The sequence below is a fragment of the Suncus etruscus genome, chromosome 4 (assembly GCF_024139225.1).
Source record: "Suncus etruscus isolate mSunEtr1 chromosome 4, mSunEtr1.pri.cur, whole genome shotgun sequence".
Classification (NCBI taxonomy): Eukaryota; Metazoa; Chordata; class Mammalia; order Eulipotyphla; family Soricidae; genus Suncus; species Suncus etruscus.
Window position 1 is genome coordinate 4,623,950 of NC_064851.1, and position 13,044 is coordinate 4,636,993.

Here is a 13,044-nt window from a genome sequence, read left to right on the forward strand (position 1 = left end):
ATCTCGTGCTAAGGCAGCCATGATCCTCGGAGAAAAGGCTCCTTCGCTTCTGGCCGGAAGCTGGCACATAGCGGGCCACACTCAGTAGTGAAGTGTGTCTTGAGACGCCAGGGAAATGAGGCACCAGTCACCTCAAGGGGCACAGGACAGCAGCAATACACCCCATCAAGGCTCTTCCAGCCTTTCCTCCTTGAGCACTGGAGATGAGGCTTCAGCGGGGCTGATGTGGCTCTTTGAGACAGCCCTGATGAAGATCTTTCATGCAGACAAGGTGCCTAGAGAATCTTAGAATCAAGTAGACAGACTGTCAATAGGGCCCACTAACACTTGAGCACAGTGGGTGTGACCCAAAAACCAAAAGAAAAAGAAATAAAAATGCTGAACCCAGTGTGTTCCAATCCTAGGACTCAGGGAAATGCCAACTGGGATTCAGTCAGGGCCATGGATAGGGCTTTGCTTTGCATGCGGCCAACCTGGTACAGACCCAGGTTCGATTCCCGGCATCCCATATGGTCCTCCAAGCCTGCCAGGGGCGATATCTGAGCACAGAGCTAGGAGTAACCTCTGAGCGCTGCCTGATGTGGCCCCCAAACCCCAAAACAAACAAGGCTCAGTTCATCTTTGTGGGTTCAAATGCTTGATGGGGGCCGGAGGGACAGCACAGTGGGCGAATGTTTGCCTTGCACACGCTAACCCAGGTTTGATCCCTGGCATCCCTTGCAGTCTCCTGAATCTTGCCAGGAGTGACCCCTGAGTGCATAGCTAGAAGTAAACCCTGAGCATTGCCGGTGTGACTCCCAAACAACAAATAAAATACCCAGTGCAGGGGCCAAAGTGGTAGTATGGTAGGCAGGGCATTTGCCTTGCACACAGCTGACCTGGGCTCAATCCTAGAATCCCACATGGTCCCCCGAGCCTGCCAGCAGTGATTTCTGAGTTCAGAACCAGGAGTAACTCCTAAGTGCCATTGGGTGTGGCCCCCAAACAAAACAAAATGCCTGGTGGGCTCTGTACTGCTCCCCAGAACTTCGGAGGTGTCCATGGAGCATGCACGGGAAGTCTCCACCTCACTGAGCTTTACCCCAGGGGGAGGATAGAGATGCTCCCCCAAGCCCCATCTACCCTTTAGATTGATTATGAGGGAGACATTCCACAGTGCCAGAGCATGGGGTAGCTGCACCTTGGAACACAGGCTGCCGGGCAGTGCCAGGACTTCCTGGGCTGACCCAGGTAAGATGACTCCGGATTGCCTCTGTTCTGCTCCAGAGGCATTGCCCAGCTCTCTGGGCACCCCGGGACATGGGGAGGGGAGCCAGTGGGTGGATGTAGGCATGTTACTGCAGGGCCGAATGTCCACTGGTCTGGAGGGGTGCACATCTGCTACAGTTCCTCCCTGTTTCGCTCAAGGGGCAGTTTTGGGATGTCCAGAGCCTCTGGTGTCCTCTGGGCCGGCTCCTGGTGGACTGGCCTCCATCCAGCTTTTCCCTGGAGCCCGGTGGCTGCTCGGTGCTGCTGACGGCTCTCGGTCCCCATAAGTCCACGCATTCTCAGATAGCCCTCTTGGCAGAAGGGGGGCGGCTTTCGGTGTGTGAGGGTGAAGACAAAACAGGAGTCTAGAGGGAGGCAGGCAGAGAGACCGTGAGGCTCAAGGCTGTCTGACATCCCCAGCCCTCCTCTCCCTCTTCCCCTGACTCCTCCAATCCATTCCCTTCCAGAGCTGCTTTCAAGGTCTCCGATTTTTTTTTTTTGTTTGTTTTTGGGCCACACCCAGCGTTTCTCAGGGGTTACTCCTGGCTAAGCGCTCAGAAATAGTTCCTGGCAGGCACGGGGACCATAAGGGACACCAGGATTCGAACCAACCACCTTTGGTCCTGGATCGGCTGTTCGCAAGGCAAACGCCCACTGTGCTATCTCTCCGGGCCCAAGGTCTCCAATTTTGCTTGTACCTAATCCTGTACTATCATAAATTTGTTAGGCCTCGAGCTGCAACCAATTCCCCCTCTCCCTTCCTGAAGTTTGACTGGATCCTTCTCCAAACTAATCCATCCGGCCAGTCTCAACCCCCTTATGATATTCTTCATTCTCTCTGACCAGAGCCCAGTTTCAGCCAGCAGGCAGGGGTGGCCCTGGGGCGTGCCATTCTGAGGTTGGTCCCTTACGTCCTGGCTTGGCACTCGGGTCACTCCTGGTGGTCTCAGGGGGCTATATGGGGTGCTGGGGATCAAACCTGAGTTGACCACATAAGAGGCAAGAGCCCTCCCTATTGTGCTGGGTCTTTGTTTTATTTTATTGTTTTGTTTTTTTAAGTCCATTTCAGCATTTTTCACTTTGGAGAAGTTCTATATTTGTTTTTCTTCCTCTTCCACTTCTCTAATTTCTAAAAGTAAATTAAAATCTACTTCCTTAAATAGTTAAAAAAAATAAATAAAATATGGAACTAGAGCAATAGCATAGTGGATAAAGTTTTTTTGTTTGTTTTGTTTTGTTTTGTTTTGTGTTTTTTGGGCCACACTCATTTGATGCTCAGGGGTTACTCCTGGCTAAGCACCCAGAAATCGCCCCTGGCTTGAGGGGGACCATCTGGGACGCCGGGGGATCGAACCGCAGTCCTTCCTTGGCTAGTGCTTGCAAGGCAGACACCTTACCTCTAGCGCCACCTCTCTGGTCCCCTGGATAAGGGGTTTTGCCTTGCATGTGGCTGATGGGGATTAGATCCCTGGCATTCTATATAGTTCCCTGAATACCGTCAGAAGTGATTACTGAGCACAGAGCCAGAAGTAACCCCTGAGCATTGCCAGGTATGCCCCCAAACCAAATACAAATAAAAAATTAAATAAAATAAAGGGGCCGGAGAGATAACATGGAGGTAGGGCGTTTGCCTTGCATGCGAAGGACGGTGGTTTGAATCCTGGCATCCCATATGGTCCCCTGAGCCTGCCAGGAGCCATTTCTGAGCATAGAGCTAGTGTGACCCAAAACCCAACCCCCCCCCAAAATAAAATAAAGTAAACCAAAAAAAGCAAATCACTCATTGTTTCTGAGTTTTTTTTTTTTTTTTTTTTTTTTTTTTGGTTTTTGGGTCACACCTGGTAGCTCAGGTTACTCCTGGCTGTCTGCTCAGAAATAGCTCCTGGCAGGCACGGGGGACCATATGGGACACCGGGATTCGAACCAACCACCTTTGGTCCTGGATCGGCTGCTTGCAAGGCAAAAGCCGCTGTACTATCTCTCCGGGCCATTTTTCTGAGTTCTTGTCCATCTGCTGTAGAATACTGAGGTCCCCTATCCCCTGAATTTTCCTTCTGTGTTTCTCCAAAAAGGTGGGTCACCTGCATAAAAGCTGCGCAGATCTGTGTCCAGACAGTTCTCCAGGAAGCGCCTCAGAGGCAGGATGTGGCCTACAGGTGCAGTCCAGTCTGTCAGGAAGTCCTCCACGATGTGGTGGATGGCCGTGGGCCGGGGCAGCGGCCAGCCTGCGGGGCGGAACCTCACCTCCTGCTCTGGAGGACACACAGGGAACAGGGGTCAGGCTCAAGAGATAACGCTTCCAACAGGGCTCCATTCCTGCAGGGCTTAGTTCTCCTCCTGCAAAGTCCTATGTGGCTGTGCTCGGCTGGGAGGTTTGCACCTGAGCACCAGGGATCACATCAGGTTCTTCCCAGCAGGCAGAGACTCCCAAACTCTCAGGCTGCCTTTATAAAGCACAGGACCAGAGCAATAGCACAGCAGGGAGGGCATTTGCCTAGCATGTGGTCCACTTGGGTTCGATCTCTGGCATCCCATACGGTCCTCTTAGCCTGCCAGGAGTGATTTTTTTTTTTTTTGGTTTTGTTTTTAGGTTGTTTTTTTTGTTTTTGTTTTTGGGCCACACCGGGCGGTGCTCAGGGGTAACTCCTGGCTGTCTGCTCAGAAACAGCTCCTGGCAGGCACGGGGGACCACATGGGACACCAGGATTCGAACCAACCACCTTTGATCCTGGATCGGCTGCTTGCAAGGCAAACCCCGCTGTGCTATCTCTCCGGGCCCCTTGTTTTTAGTTTTAAGGCTACACCTGGTGACAGTCATGGGTTACTCCTGACTATACACTCAGAAATCACTCCTGGTTTGGGGGACCATATGGGACACTGGGGGATTGAACTTCTGCGGTCCGTCATAGGCTAGCATGGGCAAGGCAGATGCCTTACCGCTGTGCTACTGCTCCAGCCCCAGGAATGATTTCTGAGCACAGAGCCAGGAGCAACCTCTGAGTGCCACTGGGTGTGGCCTCCCCACCAAAAAAAATATGGTCATGTAGAGGGTTCCCGATTCTGTATTCAAGCACCTAGACATGGACGTTGCCAGTGAGATGGCGATTGTTATCATGGGACACTCAAATAGTGGTCCAGTGTTCCAAGGACAGTCTGGTAGTGCCTGCTCCTTCCTTTGAAAGAAATTTAAATGAACATGAAACAGACTGAAATAGACATGAAACATACATGAAATTGACTGAAATAAAAACAAACAAACAAACAAACAAACATGAAACAGAAGTGAAACAAACATCCTCCCTGGTCCTTGTTCTCTCTTTAATGACCCAGTGTCCTAAGAACAGTGCCCTAACAGACTGAAATCTTCATGAAAGAGACATGAAACATGCATGAAACAGACTGAAATAGACAAGAAACATACATGGAAAAAAAAAAAAAAGGCTGAAATCAACATCAGACAGGTTGAAAGCAACATGAAACAGACATGAAATAGACATGAAACAGAAGTGAAACAGACATCCTCCCTAGTCCCTGATCTCTTCTTTTTGGCACACCTAGCAGCACTCAGGGGTTACTCCTGGATCTGTGCTCAGAAATTGCTCTTGGCAGGCTCGGGGACTATATGGGATGCTGGGGATTGAACCTACGTCTGATCTGGGTTGACCGGGTGCAAGGCAAATGCCCTACCGCTGTGCTATGGCTATGGCCCAAATCTTTCCTCAATGACCCGAAGACCTGGAGGAGGAGTCTGGGCCCTGAATTTTTTTTGGCCACACCCGTTTGATGCACAGGGTTACTCCTGGCTATGCGCTCAGAAATCGCTCCTGGCTTGGGGGTACCATATGGGACGCGGGAGGGGGGATCGAACCAAGGTCCATACTACGCTAGCGCTTGCAAGGCAGACAGCTTACCTCTAGCACCACCTTCCCGGTTCCAGAGCCCTGAATTTTCATTTCCCCATGGGTCAGCCTCAGAGAGTAGAGGCTCAGGGTTCGAGTAATGCCCCCAGGCTCAAGCCCAAAAGGAGCCTTTTCCAGGTTCACCTGTCCCCTGTCCTGCACCTTCCAATATTCTGTCTTTGGGTACGCCTCCAGTGAAATGGTTGGGGATGCTTCTCAACTGGGAGGCAACCCCCTACTTCTCAGACCATCTGCCTCTATTTGGGCCATGGGCACAGAGCCCCAGGGTCCAGCTCTGAGCTTAGTGAGAGAGGGGAGAGAGGGGTGTCAGAAGAGCGTGAGAGACAGACAGAGAAGAGACAGACAGAGAAGAGACATAGATAGAGAATATGAGAGAAAGAGACAGAGAGAGACAGAGAGAATCTGAGTAGGTATTTGTGTGTGGGTGTCCGGGGGTGCCTGACTCACCAGTGGGCAGGTGCTGGTAGTAGTAGATGACGGGGTGAAGGAAGTTGGACTGCCAGGCGTCCTGTGTGTGCCCCACGGATCGGTCGCGGAAGAAGACGTCCTTGCCAGGCCCTGAGAAGTTGCGGCCATACTCCATGCTGATGGCCAGGAGCCCGTGTGGGGCCCGCCGGCCCGTGAGCGACTCCAGCTGTGCCAGCATCTGCATGGGGAACTCTTCCAGGTACTCAAAAGTCATGGTGTTCCTGGAAAAAGGGGCACACAGGGAGGTGGGAGGGGGGCCAAGAGCCCAGAGCCAGGACTCGGGGAAGACAGTGGGAAGGGCTGGCCATATGCAAGTCCCTGGGGTTCATCCTCGAGCATTCAGCCAGGTGTTAACCCCCAGATGTCAGTCAGTCCAAACCAAGGAATACTCAAACCATAAAGTTTCCAGAGCATGGGGCTGGAGCAATAGCACAGCGAGGAGGCATCTGACTTGTATGTGGCCAATCTGGGTTCCATCCCCAGCATCCCATATGGTCCCCTGAGCCTGCCAAGAGTGATTCCTGAGCACAGGGCCAGGAGTAAACCCTGAGTGCCACTGGATGTGGTCCAACCCCCCCAAACCCTCTGCTAACTCTGGACTTGGGGTCTGCCACATCGCCTGCATTGGTCAGGGCATCCTCATGAACTTGGGGTTCTTGCTCGGCACCCTGGTGTACCCTTCCCAGGTTCCCCTCTGGGGGAGTTACACATACCCCAACCTGACAGTCAGGAGCCAGGGAAGTCCTGCCCAGAGAATAGAATGCCCATCATTGCCCCCACCCTGGGTCTCACTGCTTATTTACTTGGTGCTCAGTGATCCCCTGACATGACCAGCACGCACCCCTACAGCTCATAAGGTAGAGTCACTCCACTTCTGTGGAGGTGAACAAGGCTCAGAGAAGCCAACATGAGGAAAAGTGGGATCCCCAGTCTAGAAGGAAATGCGGATTGGGCAATGCCTAGAATCGGGGTGCAGGGGAGGCCCGGAGATCACTTACTCCTGCAGCAGGACGATGTCAGCCAGCACCCCAAACATCTGGTACAGCCCCGATGCCTCATTCACACGCCGCAGGATGGCGCTGCAGAGCTGGGTGACGGGGAGCCGGACCGCTGGCCAGGCCACGCCGTGGTGGCGCTGCTCCAGGAGCCGGTGCACAGCGCGAGCTGAGGTGGGCAGAGAGCAGAACGGGGTTGAGCACTTCCAGAGTGTGGGTCTCTGCAGCACCGAGCACTTTGGGGCAACGTGGTTGGTGACGTATCATGCGTGCCCTGTCTGGAGCGAGGGCAGCAGGTATGGGCAAGATGGGGACCAGCATGGGGAACCCCATTTGTGCCTGGAAGCCCCCCCCCAGGGTGCTGGACAGGAGGCAGACACACTAATATCCCCCATACCCCAGTCCTGAGGACAGTGGTAGCTTAATGTGGGCAGAAATAAGGGGAGACTTGCTTCTGTACCTTGGGGGGCAATGGGATGTGGTCTTTCAGCTCACCTGTGTATCGGAAGCCGTGGATGAAACCACCAGCCGATTTGCGATAATCCACAGAGTGGCTGGCAGTGCCCAAGATGAAGAGGCCGCGGCTTCCCCGGGACTCGTAGCTGGCTCTGATCAGGGGGTACTTCTTGCTGAATTCACCCCCTGAAGAGAGGCGGAGGGACCTGGGGGTGGAGAGGAGCTGAGAGGGAAGCAGGGAATGAAGTAGGGGGGGGGCAAAGTCAGGGTTCAAGCTTGAACCGGGGCTGTGGATGAGACAGGTCTCCATGCCCTAATGGGTGGCAGAGATCTAGAAACACTAGCCAAATCTGCTTTTCAATCAGGAGAATTGGGAGCCTCGACTTGGAGGTGGGCAGAGATGGGATGGCTCTCCCTGGTTCAACCCTCACATACTGTTTCTGAGCACGAAACCAGTTCCATGTGTGTGGTCCCCTGAACCAAAACATAACACAACAAACAATACAACACAACACATGATGGGTCAAAGATAGAGCAGATAAGGTAATTGCTGGCCTTCCTCTGACTTTGGTTCGATTCCTGGCATTGGATATGGTCCCTTAAACACAGCTACGAGTAATTTCTGAGCACAAGGCCAATTGTAAGTCCTGAATACCACCAGGTTTGGGTCTCTCACCCCCCAAAAAGATTTCCAAAAGAAACTCCCAAGAGACCAGAGATAATTATAGGGATTAAGGTATTTGCCTTGCACACAGCTGACCCTGATTTCATCCCCATATACATGTTTTGTTTGTTTGTTTGCTTTTGAGCCACACCTAGCAGCACTCAGGGGTTACTCTTTTTTTGTTTGTTTGTTTGTTTTTGTTTTTTAGCCACACACTGGCTCAGTGTTGAGAAATCGATCCTGGCTTGGAGGACCATATGGGACGCTGGGGGATCAAACCCAGGTCTGTCCTAGGTCAGCTCGTGCTGCTTGAGCCACCGCTCTGGCCCCATTGCTCTTGGCAGGCTTGGGGGACCATATGGGATGCCGGGGAACTGAACCCGGGTCCATTTTGGGTCGGCTGCGTGCAAGGCAAACAAACGCTCTGCCGTTGTGCTATCACTCCAGCTCCTACCCCTGAAAGTGATTCCCTGAGCATTGCCAGGAGTGACCCCTCCAAGCACAAAGTCAGGAACAGCCCCAAGGGGAACAACCAGAGTTGTTCCCAAACTCAAAACAAATACCCACCCTCCCCCCCCCCCCCAAACCATGACTTCAGTTGAGGGATAAAGTGGGTCTTGTCTGGCTGAGGAATTTGCTGGGAGCTCATGGCTCCAGCTAGGAGAGACCCAAAGCTTTGAGCAACGGACTTTCCACAGATGTACCCTATTTTGTCCGACCTTCTTGGCTGGAAAGAGCCAGAATCCCAGCAGGCCTCCCATGCAGTGCCTGGGCCTTCTAGAGAGACACCAGGTAGGGTTTGCTTTGAGCCCCCTGATAGACTTGTCAGACTCACTCGTTGAAAATGGAGAAGTCAAAATTCCAGCCAAGGCAGCGGATGACATGGTCGTAGGCAACACGCAGGGCAAAATTGTCGCTGTCATCCTGGGGCAGAGGGACGTGGGCGTCGGCGCTCCGGTTGGTCCCCTCCAGGAAAAACTGCAGAGTGACGTGGAGCTTGCCCTGGTGGTCCTTGACCAGAGCCAGGTCTGTCAGGTCGGACTCAAGCAGGCCGTCCAGGGACTTCAGCTGGTAGGTGTCCAACAGGCCGTTGTTGATAGCCCTGCAGCCCGGAGAGGGAGAAAGAAGTATGTGGCCCAGTGGCTCTGGGGTGACCCAAAGGGGACAGGGCCCACGTGGCTCAGACGCTTACCTGAGGTCCCCAACATAATGTGTGGCCCAGGAGAGCCGGACCGGCGAGCGGCTAAGCATGTGGATGAAGTTGGTGACACCTAGAATGTTCTCAGCCGTCTCAAAGGCCGAGTTTCCACGGCCCAAGATCAGCACGTTCTGCCCCACAAAATCTTGTGGGTCCACTGACACGGATTCGTAGCCCTCCGTGTACTCGGAGCCAGGGAAGTTGACCAGATTGGGGACAGACAACCCGGTGGCGACCAAGAGGACGCTGTAGAGATGAGAGACAAGGGAGCGCTGAGTTCCTCAGAGCTGTGAGACCTGCCAGCCAGCCCAGGAGCTGAGACTCCCTAAGGTTCCCTGAACCCCACCAGGAGGAATTTCTGAGCAGCTGGAGTGATCGAGCAGCGGGGAGAGCATTTGCCATCCACCAGCCAACCCAGGTTCAATCTCCAGAACCCCATAGGGCCCCCCGACCCCCAAAGCTAGCCGGGAGTAATCCCTGAGCACAGTCAGGAGTAAGCCCTGAACACAGCAGGGTGGGGCCCCAAACCAAAAGAAAAACAAAAGTGTCTTCTCTTCTATTCTTTTTTTGTTTGTTTGTTTTGGGGCCACACCCGGCAGTGCTCAGGGCTTACTCCTGGCTTTGAACTCAGAAATTACTCCTGGCAGGCACGGGGGATTGTATAGAATGCTGAGGGTGGAACCTGGGTTGGCCTACCTGCCAGGCAACTGCCATCCCCTCTGTGCTATCGCTGCAGCCCCCTTCTCTCTCATCCAGACACCCCTTTCCTAGGTCCTCATCATCCCCGTGTCAGCCAGGAGGGGTGATGCATAGTACTGCAGAGGTGATGCTTAGTACTGCCTACTCGGCCTGTTCCAGTTTCTTTACCTACACCGGTAAGCCTGGTCCTTCTGGTCGGTGAGGACGAAGTAATGACCGTTCCAGGCAGACCTGTCTTTGTCCAGCGTGACATGGACGATGTCCGTGTTGTACAGGATGCGGAGGCGCAGGCGGTGCGCGAAGTCCCCGAGGTAGCGCACCATATCCCGGGCATCGGGGAAGTAGTCCTGGGAGTAGTGTCGGAAAAGCAGCCGGGGATCGTGGCTGAGCAGCGAGTTCCAGTCGTGGCGGAGGTTGAACTCGGGGTTGGCCTTGCCCGTATGGCGTTTGTTGATACTGATGAGTTTGCGGTGCCGGGGGTAGCGGACGAAGAAGCTGCCGGGCCTCGAGGCCCGCTCCAGCACCACGTAGTCCCTGCCAGCCTGCTGCAAGAAGTAAGCCATCTGCAGGCCTGCGGGGCCTGCGCCCAGCACGCAATAGTCTCGGTGCAGGCCTGCAGAGGCTTGGGTGGGGTATTGGGGGATGGCCAGGTGCAGGGCGATGATCAGGAGCAATCCTGGGGGGGCCCACAATGAGGATGAGGCTGAGAGGCCCATCCTGTAGCACAGCAGAAGGGGTGACTCTTAAGATACGAAGAGACGATGTTGCATGACAGGACACGACAGGACAGGGGGGAGCTTTGCTGCAAGTGCGGCCTAGCCCAAACCCAGCGTGCTAGGGGGGGCTCAGAGCCCTGACTCCCATCCTTGCAAGCTCCGATGCAGGCTTCTCCAGCTTCTCTCTGTCTCCTGCAGGCAGGACCTGGATCCCCCAGGGGCCAGCAAAAGGAATAAGAAGGCGGCCTGTTGCCCCAAAATTCCCTTGCACTTTGCAAGGGACCCACTTCTGGGGCCCTTGCCCAGGCTAGACCCCACCACCACCACCACCAACCAGGGGTGCATCCCCTGGGACTCACCCCTAAAGAGGGTTTTTTGCAGGCTGGCCAAAGGGAAGTGTGGCCTGCAGGGTCCCCACTCCCCACTCTCCCAAGTGCCCGACGTCTTGGTGGACACCTGAGCAGGAAACCCCAGCACACCTGATGCTATTGCTGCTGCTGCTGCTGCTGCTGCTGCCGCCGCTGCTGCATGCGTGTCTGGTCGTCGTCCGGTCGCCCCCTTGGCTCACCCCTGGCTGGGCACACCCCAAGCGGCCGGCAGCTCCCCAGGCGCCTGCAGCCCATGCCAGGAGGCCGCTACACCGGGCCGACTCGCGCCAATGGCAGGGGCGGGACCACATGCTTGCTTCTCCGCATCACGAGACCACGCCCACAAAGGGGCGGAGTCTCACCCACTGTCCCTAGGGCCCCGCCCAGGTTGCCTAGCCAACAGAAAGGGGGCGGAGTCACTGCTTACTGCCTCCCCAGACCCTGCCCCTGTTGCCTAGCTAATAGCAGCTGGCGGATCCACAGCTCACTCTGGTCCCGCCCCCGTTGCCTAGCCAACGGAAGGGGCGGAGTCATGCACGTGCCTTTCATGCGCCGTCAATGGAAAAGGGCGGAGATACCTGTCAGCCGTTCGGCCAATGGCAGGGAGCGGAGTCACGTGCGCGTGCGCGCGGAGCACGCCGGGAGCGGGCAAACGCAGTGGCGCGGCAGAGGCAGGTGCGTGTGCGCATGCGCAAGGTCAGGCTGGCACTCTACGCCGCCTGCCAGACCCTCTGAGTTGGGGTGTTTGTGGCACCTCGTTCAAGGTGGTGCCCGAACCTGTAGGGAGACCTGGGCGCACGGGTGAATTTCAGAGGCTTTTCTGATGCCTGGTTGGTTTGCACAAGGGGCTTCTAAGCCGTGAAGCATCTAGTTAAGCAATGTGTGTGTGTGTGTGTGTGTGTGTGTGTGTGTGTGTGTGTGTGTGTGTGTGTGTGTATACACACACACACACACACATATGTATAGATTGTAGTTGGGTTTCAGTCATCTAAAGAACGCCCAAGCAATGTAGACTTCATTTGGCTTGGTCACCCTCATCGCCGACAGGCAAGAGGAAGGCAAGTTACCCACAGCCTATAGCAGCAGCTTTGACAAATGAAGGCTCTTTGGGGTGATTGGTTAGTTATTGATGGGCAGCAGGGCTTAGTAAGAGGGTCAGAGTCTGCCTTGCACGCCAGGTTGCGGGCTGTGCTATTCAGGGCACCGCACATGGTTCCTAGAATGGTGCAGGGGCTGCTCCTGGGCAGAGGTGGAAACAGGTGTAGCCCAAAACAAACTTAAAAAGTGGAAGCTGCTAGATTGGAGTTCGTGCTTTGCTTTGGTTTCCTTTCTGACACTTAGGAACAGCTGAAGTTACTTCCAATAAGCTAATATGCCAGAATACCCGGGGCTGGAGTAACAATATAGTGGGTAGAAAGCATGAGGTTGACCTGGGTTTGATCCCCAGCATTCCATTTGGCCCCCTGAGCCTGTCAAGAGTGATACCAGGGGCCCGGAGAGATAGCACAGCGGCGTTTGCCTCGTAAACAGCCGATCCAGGACCAAAGGTGGTTGGTTCGAATCCCAGTGTCCCATATGGTCCCCCGTGCCTGCCAGGAGCTATTTCTGAGCACCGCTGGGTGTGACCCAAAAAAAAAAAAAAAAAAAAAAGTGATACCAGAGTGCAAAGCTGGGAGTAAGCCCCGAGCATACTCGCTGAATGTGGCCCCAAAAGAAACAAGCTGGAGCATCCTCCTCCCCTTTTTACTCTAAATCATAAACATTTTTTTTAAATACTCGAGATGTGAATTTTGGGCTGAATAAAGCAAACAAGGTGGCTCAAGGAAGGCCAGGATGCAGGCTGACTTGGGGGGTGCGGCACGCAGACAGGTACTGAGGCAGAGCCAAGTGAGATGAGGCTGAAGATTCTGGTGGAAAAACAGGTCTGTACATTGTATGGAAAAGAGCCATTTTCCTTGCAGGTTCCTAGGATGAGCTTTTCTGGAAGACTGTCATTTGGGACTGTTCACCAACTTTTTTTGGGCCACACCAGTTGACACTCAGGAGTTAGTTACTCCTGGTTATATGCTCAGAAATCGCTCCTGGCTTGGGGGACCCTATGGGGCCCTGGAGAATTGAACCGCAGTTTGTCCTAGGTTAGTGTGTGCAAGGCGAACACCCTACCACTTGTGCCACCACTCTGGTCCTCACGGAGAAATGCTGCTGCTTATCCTCTTTGGGTAAGAATCAGCGTCAGGGGCTGAAGTGGTAACAGTGGTAGGGCATTTGCCTTGCACACTGCTGACCCAGGATGGACCCGGGTTTGATCCCCA

At 54.3% G+C, this 13,044-nt stretch overlaps 1 protein-coding gene across 1 annotated transcript; it reads right to left on the bottom strand.

The window, feature by feature from the left end:
• Positions 1–1,334: 1,334 nt before the first annotated feature.
• FOXRED2 (FAD dependent oxidoreductase domain containing 2) lies at positions 1,335–10,378 on the bottom strand. Its single transcript, XM_049771569.1, has 8 exons — positions 9,817–10,378; positions 8,944–9,195; positions 8,587–8,853; positions 7,127–7,293; positions 6,635–6,800; positions 5,616–5,857; positions 3,330–3,500; positions 1,335–1,613 (listed from the first exon to the last, which is right to left on the bottom strand). The coding sequence occupies exons 1-8, from the start codon at positions 10,362–10,364 to the stop codon at positions 1,381–1,383; spliced, it is 2,046 nt and encodes a 681-aa protein (XP_049627526.1). The 5' UTR covers positions 10,365–10,378; the 3' UTR covers positions 1,335–1,380.
• Between the last annotated feature and the right edge of the window lie 2,666 nt (positions 10,379–13,044).